The sequence below is a fragment of the Ranitomeya variabilis genome, chromosome 2 (assembly GCF_051348905.1).
Source record: "Ranitomeya variabilis isolate aRanVar5 chromosome 2, aRanVar5.hap1, whole genome shotgun sequence".
NCBI classification, from domain to species: domain Eukaryota; kingdom Metazoa; phylum Chordata; class Amphibia; order Anura; family Dendrobatidae; genus Ranitomeya; species Ranitomeya variabilis.
Window position 1 is genome coordinate 1,049,205,364 of NC_135233.1, and position 9,958 is coordinate 1,049,215,321.

At 41.8% G+C, this 9,958-nt stretch overlaps 1 protein-coding gene across 2 annotated transcripts; it reads left to right on the plus strand.

Annotated features, from left to right (window-relative positions):
• The first annotated feature begins 283 nt into the window (after window positions 1-283).
• MYCN (MYCN proto-oncogene, bHLH transcription factor) lies at window positions 284-7,069 on the plus strand. Of its 2 annotated transcripts, none has more exons than XM_077291454.1 (3): window positions 284-454; window positions 2,317-3,126; window positions 6,365-7,069. In XM_077291454.1, the coding sequence occupies exons 2-3, from the start codon at window positions 2,403-2,405 to the stop codon at window positions 6,967-6,969; spliced, it is 1,329 nt and encodes a 442-aa protein (XP_077147569.1). In that variant the 5' UTR covers window positions 284-454; window positions 2,317-2,402; the 3' UTR covers window positions 6,970-7,069. The 2 variants fall into 2 exon arrangements, with proteins under 2 accessions (XP_077147569.1, XP_077147568.1); XM_077291453.1 differs by lacking the exon at window positions 284-454 and adding an exon at window positions 1,283-1,835.
• The last annotated feature ends 2,889 nt before the right edge of the window (window positions 7,070-9,958 follow it).

Below are 9,958 nucleotides of genomic sequence, written 5' to 3' on the forward strand. Positions count from 1 at the left end.
CTCAGGAGGGGGTTTTGCTGTCGAAATAATAGGAAGCTTATTGAAAGAGCATTTGAAGGGGAATTTGGAGCAGAATGTAGTGTGTAGACTGTAGTTAAGATAACGTCAGGAAACGTAGCTTTTTTTTCCTAGAAAACCGCTGAATGTGAGTGAACCCTCAACCCACCCTGGCTGTGTGCAGTGTAGCGCCTCATTGCCGGGTGTGAGCGCCTCATTGCCGGGTGTGAGCGCCTCATTGCCGGGTGTGAGCGCCTCATTGCCGGGTGTGAGCGCCTCATTGCCGGGTGTGAGCGCAGCGTCCACTAGGCGGCGCCCCCCGCACTGCACATGACCCGTTTCCTCGGCGGCTGAGGGCAGCAGCCAGTGCGGACTCTCCAGGAACACGGGCTCGCACCGTCCTGTCATCAGCCCACACGCACCCAGGAGGCTGGAAGCGACCGCCACAGGCTGCCAAGTATGACGAGAGCGGAGTCACTGGTGGCTCCATAGGGTTACTTGTTGCCTGTGTATTATTTACATGGGACCGTTCGGCCACCCAGTACACAGAACTACACGGTGCGGCAAATGCAACGCTGGGGGTTGTAGTCCCACCTCAGCCTGCATTTACTAACTAATCAAGCGTGTACGTAGCAGCATGCACATGTCACTAACGAGCGTGCATGGGTTAATTTGCAGGTGATGGAGCGTGCATGTGTATATAACGAGCGTGCATGGGTTAACTTGCAGGTGATGGAGCATGCATGTGCAAATAACGAGCGTGCATGGGTTAATTTGCAGTGATGGAGCGTGCATATGTAAATAACGAGCGTGCATGGGTTAATTTGCAGTGATGGAGCGTGCATATGTAAATAACCAGCGTGCATGGGTTAATTTGCAGGTGGAGTATGTACATACAGATAACGAGCGTGCATGGGTTAAGTTGCAGGTGATGGAGCGTGCATGTGTAAAGAACGAGCGTGCATGGGTTAATTGCAGGTGATGGAGCATGGACATGTAAATATCGAGCGTGCATGGGTTAATTGCAGGTAATGGAGCGTGCATGGGTGAATTGCAGGTGATGGAGCATGGACATGTAAATATCGAGCGTGCATGGGTTAATTGCAGGTAATGGAGCGTGCATGGGTGAATTGCAGGTGATGGAGCATGGACATGTAAATAACGAGCGTGCATGGGTTAAGTTGCAGGCGATGGAGCGTGCATGGGTTAAGTTGCAGGTGATGGAGCATGGACATGTAAATAACGAGCGTGCATGGGTTAAGTTGCAGGCGATGGAGCGTGCATGGGTTAAGTTGCAGGCGATGGAGCGTGCATGGGTTAAGTTGCAGGTGATGGAGCGTGCATACGCTAACCCGAGCTCTGACTAGTGTATAACAGCAGACAGTAGCGGTAACGCATGGCATCCGCAGATGTGACCAGGGTGTTATCGCTCCTGCCCTCTGTAGCTGGGATTGTGGAGGCAGCAGCCCAGTATCTGCAGCAGACAATGCTCTCACACACAGCCCAGCCCCCTCCCCGATGCCAGGCTGTGTGGCCAGCACCATCCCTGCCCTCCTCCCATTGGGTGATAAGCAGCAGGCTCACGTTACCAGCAGCACAGGGACAGATTGGGGAAGGGAGGGAGAGGCATTTTGGCGCTAAATATTTAGCACCTCCCAAGTAGGAGGCTTCATGAATGAGGGGAGGGCGGCTTTGGGGGTCTTCTCCCTCCTTTCTCTCGGGTGTGTCATTATTTTTTTTTTCTAAGTGAATAATATCCAACAGCTTGAAAGTGCATGTAGTGCCAGAGTGCAGTGTGCAGGCAGAGGGTGCAGTGCCAGGCTGCAGTGCACACAGAGGTAAGGCTGGCTCTGCTACATCATGCCTGTCATTGCACCATTGCCGCTTTGTGTTCTGCAGGCTCCAGCTCTGAGGGTGGGTTTTGGGGGGTTCTCTGTGTGTCATGCATGCTAGGATTATTGGGGCAGTGCCCATTTTTTGCTGTTGTTGCAGAATGGAGCTGACACTTTGATGTTTGCTGCCCTAGTAAGTTGTGCCCATGGCTGGAGGGTGGAAGTAGCATTTGGGGTCTACCTATGCACTGCACACACAAAAGCAGAGTGTTTGCATATCCATCCATTGAGGAGTGCGGTGGGAGTAGCTCTGGAGTGGCGCAGTCCTCCTGGCCGTCAGTCCAGCCCTCTCTCTGTGCATCTCTCCTGCATCTCCCTCTATCCAGAACCCCCCCCCTGAGCTGCATGGACCATTGGCAGCGTCACCTTCCCTTATGGCCGTGTGATTATCATTCTGACGGCGTTTTGTATTATTTTCCTCTTCTAGATAGTGGCCGGCTCTGGATCTGTGGATAACTCCTCTGTGGTGGTACGGTGTTTTTCTTTTTTGTATTGAGTGGTGCCGCTGAGAAGATGCCCGGGGTGGTGAGCAAGAACCCGGACCTGGAGTTTGACTCCTTGCAGCCTTGTTTCTACCCAGACGAGGATGATTTTTATCTGTGTGGTCCGGACTGTGCCCCCCCAGGAGAAGACATCTGGAAGAAGTTTGAATTGCTCCCCACGCCTCCTCTGTCTCCAAGCCGAGCGGGGTTACAGAGTGACCCTCTGTCTCCCGGGCAAGGGCCCCTACTAGATTATGGTTTGACGGGCGACGAGGATGCCTTAGATTGGGCATCAGAGTTGTTGCTGTTGCCCCCTGAAGCCGACTTGCTGGGGGGTTCTGGCTGGAGCACAGATCTGGGTTTGTCCCCCGGCAACCTCAAGTCCATCATTATCCAGGACTGTATGTGGAGTGGCTTTTCTGCCAGGGAAAAGCTTGAAAGGGCAGTCAACGAGAAGCTGGGAAAATCCGCGGGGAACGTGGTAGAACCTGGAACCCAGAACCAAACCGTCGCCCCGTCTGCCAGCAACGTACCTGGGCGAGGAGAGGAATTAAATAACCCGGCTTCTCACTGTGTAGACCCAGCGGTGGTCTTCCCATTTCCCATCAACAAGGGAGAAAGCGGCAGAATTGGGCAAGCTACTCCTCCCAGCAGTGCCATATTGCCCACCGTGCCCTCCAGTGCACCAGCCAGAATCTGCAGCCAGCCGAGCCGAACCAGTGCCAGCTCCAGTGACGACAGCCACAGCGAATCTGGTAAGTACATTATTCACGTACTCACCTGGCCGGTTGGCATTGGTATAGGTCTTGCGTTACTAGATATTTGCTGCATTATGTCTTCCCATTCCATGGAGGACCCTTTGGCAGAGGGGGATCATGAAAGTGCCCTGCGGCTAACGCTAGCCGTCTGACGGGGTGTGTACTCTCGTGTTTGTGAGCGTGCATGTAAAGTGACTTTCAGATGAGTTGTAAACTGTACAGATCATGTTAACACTTGTAGTGATGCCCAGACCGACGCGTTTTCAGCCCCAGCCAATTAGGTCGAAATTAATGGTTGTTAGTTATGAAAATCATTCGATGGGAGAAACGATTGAACCTTCATTCTCCATTTGTGTTGCCATTTTTTATTTTAATTTTGCCCATCAGTCCATTATTAGATTTGATCTTTGGGAACATCTTTGCCAAATCGAGCTTGCATCCTACAAGGTGACACGGTTGTTGATAGACATCACATCAATTTTTTTTCCCAGCAAATTCGAGATGAAATAAGACGTTGAGTTAGGGTTCAAGGGCATGTCCTCCCCTCCGCCATCATCCACGGATGAGGAAACGAGGAGCGGCGATGCCCGTTTTCGTAAAATATAAGCTCTGAAAACAGCTGATACGGGAACTTTAGCTCACTATTTTTTTTTTTTTTTTTAATTTGACCTCACTCCTACAACCAACATTGAATAAGCGCCAATCAGCGGTGGCCTATTGAGCGCCGAGGCCACCAGATGGCGATGTTTTTTTGGTTTTAATTCTTGAAAGGGTTCATTGAATTAAGAGAGATTTTTTTTTTTTTTTTTTGTTAGGCACCAGATGGGGGGGGTTGTTGTATATCTGAAAGGTAATCCTATCATGTTAGTTACTAGTAACAGATGCTTGGCAACTTAAAAAGCAGCTTCTCGGGCAGAATTACAACACCAGTGATCCACCGGGGCCCTCCTTAGTCGCAGCGATGGCCATTTATCCTATTGGGCTACTAATTGTACCCGGTTACAGACCATACAAAAACTGTGGACCCTTGCCGGTCCGATACTGCTTTTTTAATGGCAAAATTTGAGGTGTAGCCAAGACTGACAAGACTATACTGAATAAACTCTTTCTTTCTTTCTTTCTTTCTTTCTTTCTTTCTTTCTTTCTTTCTTTCTTTCTTTCTTTCTTTCTTTCTTTCTTTCTTTCTTTCTTTCTTTCTTTCTTTCTTTCTTATTTTTCTTTTTTTTAAATCAATTTTGGATCACGTAAAACAAAGCAATATTGAAGAGTCATCAATGGATCAATTTCTAAATTCTAATTATCAATAGAGCCACCTTGTGGCCAGATTATTATAAAAAAAGGAGAGAATTTTTTTTTATTATAGTCATTGTTTTATTATTAGTACAGCTGTTTCTATTAGAAATTTAGTACTATATATAGAGATATAGATAGAGATATATATATATATATATATATATATATATATATATATATATATATATAGAGATTCAAAAAAGAGGCAGCACTCCATATTCATGGTGAAACATGTGGCAGGTTTAATCGACCCACATAGCCGGGCGACGTTTCAGCTCAAACTGAGCCTTTCTCAAGCTCAGTTTGAGCTGAAACGTCGCCCGGCTATGTGGGTCGATTAAACCTGCCACATGTTTCACCATGAATATGGAGTGCTGCCTCTTTTTTGAATCTCTATGAATCTGCAGTAATTCTTGGACTGATTACTGGGGGCCCTGCACCCGAAGATAAGTACCTATGTTGTGCTGTTCCTTTTTTCTTATTATATATATATATATATATATATATATATATATATATATATATATATATATATATATATATATATATATATATATATATATATATATATATATATAGATAGATATATTTTTTTTTCTATATATTTTTAAATGTTTAGGTTTTTGCATGTAAAGCTATATTGAAGGGTCAGCAATGGGTCATTGATTCTCAGTAGAGCCCCGTTATGGCCAGATTATTATTTTAAAAAGGAAAAAAATATTTATGAAAGTCATTTTTTTATTATTAAACTTTTTCCATTATAATTTAGTAATTTTTTAAAAACTCTTTTTAAAATGTGTAGATTTTTCATGTAAAACACAACGTTAAAGGGTCAGCAATGGGCCACTTTCTAAAATCTAACTCTCAGTAGAGCCCCCTTATGGCCAAATTATTATTTGAGAAAAATGCTTATATTTTTTTTTTTTATGTGTAGATTTTTCATGACAGTATCCCACTTCCCCATTTAAAAAAATAAAAATAAATCTAAAATTGATTTATTTTTATTTTTTTTTAATTATTAATCATTTTGGATCATATAAAACAAAACAACCTTGAAGGATCAGCTCCTAACTTATGATTCTCAGTGGAGCCCCCTTATGGCCAGATTAATATTTATATAAAAGAAAAACGGGAGGCAGTAGAGTAGGAACGGAATTGTCATGAAACAAATCTACACACTAAAAGTAAAACAAAATAGATAAAAAATTACTAAATTGAAACAGATTTAATAAGAATAAAATAAACATTAATAAAGAAGTATTTTTCTCTTTGCATTATAATTTTGTATTTTTTTCTTTCTTTTTCTAAATGTGTAGATTTTTCATGGAAATTTCCCCCTTCGTTTTTTTTTTTTCTTGTAATATAATTTTTTTTTAACCAAAGTAGCACTGAATAATATAAATTGTCTCGTAAACTGGTTAAACCCCTTTCTTGTTTGTGCCTTGACAGCTCCGAGGAAGCATTTCCTCACAACAGCTGTCTTATTGGCTAGAAACCAAATCCCTGGCTTGAAGGGGCCTACAGATGACCAACAGCACATTATGTCTCGAAACAAACCCATCGATTGTGTCTGGCTTTCCCTGTCACGGAGGCAGACAATTTGTTGAATCATTTTATTTTTTTCTCCTCCCTCCAAGTACAGCAAATCTCCAGTTTGCCCTTTTCATGGAGCCTTTATCTAACTGTACGATTTGTTCCCCTGTGCTTAGTACCGCTCCAGCTGCTCCATGGATTATGTAGCTAGCCTTTTTGCCAAAATTTTGCCCAAAATTTGTGTAAATCTGTTGTAGACTTCAGCTTGTGATTTTTTTTTTTTTTTTGGGGGGGGAGGTTAGTAGTCATTCGGGTTGGTTTGATGATCTGTTTTGATGGAGATTTTCTCATCTCAAGTTGTCTTCTTTATCCATGCTAACGGCATTTTTTTTTTTTTTTGGTTTCTCAGATGACGAAGAAGATGATGAAGACGAAGATGAAGAGGAAGAGATTGATGTTGTCACAGTGGAGAAAAGGCGTACATTGTCCAACAGGTCAGTTACCTGCCCGGCAGTACTGCGCTCGAAATCCACCACCAACCTCGCCTCTGGAAAGAACGTTCCCACCGAACTTATCCTTAAGCGGTGCGCCCCGGTGCACCAACAACACAACTACGCAGCCCCGTCTCCTTACGTAGAGACGGAAGAGGTTGCCCCGCCTCAAAAGAAGCCGAAGAACGAGGCTCCCCGCGTGGTAAAGAATGTGGTACAACCAAAGGCAAAAAGTTCCAGCCCTCGAAACTACGACTCAGAAGATAGCGAGAGGCGACGCAACCACAACATCTTAGAGCGCCAACGTCGCAACGACCTGAGATCCAGCTTTCTCACTTTAAGGGACCACGTACCCGAACTGGTTAAAAACGACAAGGCCGCTAAAGTCGTCATCCTCAAAAAAGCCACTGAATACATTCATTCCCTTCAGGACGACGAACAAAGATTGTTACAGGAGAAAGAAAAACTTCAACTCCGACAGCAGCAGCTCCTCAAGAAAATCGAGAACGCGCGGACTTGCTAGGCTTCGTCCTTTTCTTCTTTTTTTTTTCTTTTTCTATCTCCTTCTTTCTTAAAACTGTCACTGCCACTTTGCACAATTTTTTGATTCTTCAAAGCAAAACTAGAGAAAAAAAACAAAACAAGAAGTGTTTTGTTTGTTGACAATACGAATGTTGGTTTCATTTCTGATTCAGTCCGCTCTGCAGTTGAAAATACAATTTTTGAGAATTCCTTTTTTTGATATCTATGTTTTTGTTTCGTCATCATTTCGAAACAACTGGTTGACTTTATTTTTTTTTATTTCTGAGATGAGTAGACTGCCAAATGATTACTTATTTTATCTGTTTTAATGGTTATTTTTTCTATTGAACTCTGTAGGGTTTCTTCATGTTTTGAGCATTTTTGAGCTGCTGATCACATCATTTTATTTTTTATTTTTTGTAAGGTTCATTCAAATGTTTTTTTTTGTTTTGTTTTTTTGTGGTTTATGGTGCTTATTGTAACTGAAGTTACTGTTCTGGGGTTCGCACTTGTACCTCTGGAGGAATCTCTGTATATACCATTAATCCTTGCCTTTTTTATTTTTTTTTCGTGCAACTTTCTGGGGCTATTCTAGGTAGCTCTCACTACCAACACTTAGACTGGAAGTTCTGACCCAAGTACTGTAACACCTCAATGTTTGAGGAGCATGTTTTGTATACAAATATATTGTTAATCTCTTGTTATGTACTGGACTAATTCTTACACTGCCTGTATACTTTAGTATGATGCTGATACATAACTAAATTTGATACTTATATTTTCGTATGAAAATGAGTTGTGAAAGTTTTGAGTAGATATTTACTTTATCACCTTTTTGAACGGAGAACTTTTGTAAAGAAAAGTATTATATATGCCTTTTTTCTTAGCCTGTTTTGTTGGTCCTTTTACCTGTTTTTTATTATTGTATTTGTTCATGTCTTGTTTGGCGCATAGAACCGGAACGTTTCAGAGTTCTGCGTATGTTTCTGTTTGTTTTTTACTCATTCCTTTTTTTTTTTTTTTTTCCAAACATTGTACATTTTTTTTTTTTTTTATTTTTTTTTTTTTAGTGCTGTTTTTCTTCTAGCACTTTGAAATACCTCATGTTTATGAAAATAAATAGCAAATGTTAACGTTTGTGTTTATTGTTCAATTGGGTGAGATGGGTGATGTTGGAGGGAGGATTTTATTTTTTGTAAGTGTAATTTATACTATTTACATATATAATTTTTAGGAGACTTATCACTATCCTATCAAGGGCAGAGTCCTTTTTGGAAGTCTTTTATCTTTCAAGGAAGCAATGTCGCCATTGATTGTTACCCTGTTTTTCACATTTTACATAAACATACTAAAATTGTATAAAATTTAACTTAAAAGTTTACTTACTTTTATAATTTGTTCGAACAGAGTGGTGGCCATGGCTTAGTCCAACAGGAAGGAGTGGTGGCCATCGCTTGGTCCAACGGGACGGAGTGGTGGCCATTGTTTGGTCCGATGAGAGAGTGGTGGCCATCGCTTGGCCATCACTCTGTTCCGTTGGACCAAGCGATGGCCATCACTCCGTTCTGTTGGACCAAGGGATGGTCCAACAGAATGGAGTGGTGGCCATACTTGGTCCAAAGGGGGTCCAATTCTTAGCACCACCTCCGATCTTACTCCGCAATCACAGATCTGTACATTTAGTTACAGTACTGTGCTGGGTATTCCAGCTCCATCCCGTTGATTTAAGTAGCTGGAGCGTCAAGTCGGACCACCATCGATCTTATTTCAAAACCTAAGTGGCTGTGTAGGGTATTGCAACTTTGTCGTTGATAGGTGGGGTACTAAGAGACCTATCACCGTTCCCCCACTGATATAATATTGCTAGTCAATCCTATAGAAAGTCTGTCCATTTTGTTTTTTCAGAACCAGAAAATCCAATTTTGGGCATCTTTATTTTACTTGCGTGTTTTTCATGTGCATTCACATGGCCATATAAATTGGTCTGCAGTCGGACTGCAATGCATGGACCATCCGTAGGTCTCCTGACCTGAGTGACAGCTTCATATATTTCTGTGGAGCTGTAACCTCGGGTTGACCTGCGTCCAGTCCGTGCATTGCAGTCCAGTCTTGGACTGATTTTCTATGGACATGGTCAATATAGTCGATGGGGCTGTTCAAGTGTTTTTTTTTTTTTTTTTTGTTTGTTCTCCTGTTTGTATTCCCCAAAATTTTTAAAAAATCAGAATTTCATCCACATCAAAGGTCCTTAGAAAACCTCGGACAGCGAACAGTTGCTGTCTATGTTGCGTCCAAGTGCAATTTTTTTTTTTTATTGTTTAATGGGTAGAAGTTTGTAAGTCTTTTTGTTTTGTATATGAAAAAAATCTGCCACACCAATGGTAAAAGCAAGACAGACAGACTAAAAAAGGATGAAAAACATAAATACTGCTCTAAATCTGTTCATTTTTGTCATGCGCAAAAAAAACAAAACATCCGGATGAAATTTTGCAAGTGAACGTTAATTTTCTACCTGATGCTAGATTTCATTTTTAAGATTTGATGCTCGTGTGAACATTAAAGACTTATCATATCTGTGTGTGTGTGTGTGTATGTGTATATATATATATATATATATATATATATATATATATATATATATATATATATATTTACATGATTTATCGGTGTCATGTATATATAATGTTGTGTCTGTGTTGGCTACATGCATGCAGCGCATGTTCTAATATAGTATCCTATGGTGATGGCTGTTTCATTATGGCTCAGGGCTTGTTCAATGTCAGCAGATGAACAGTCCCGACTGACCATCCCTGTAGTCCATCCAAGGGACGAGGCGGCAGCAGTAAATATTAAAATTTTATATTGCACCAGATAGAAAATACATCTAAATCTGAATGTAGTCATACAGATGTGTTCATCCTTACCCTTTCTTGGATAAGTTTTACAGGTTGTCATGATACCAATTCAATATAATTTTGTGTCCTCAGAAA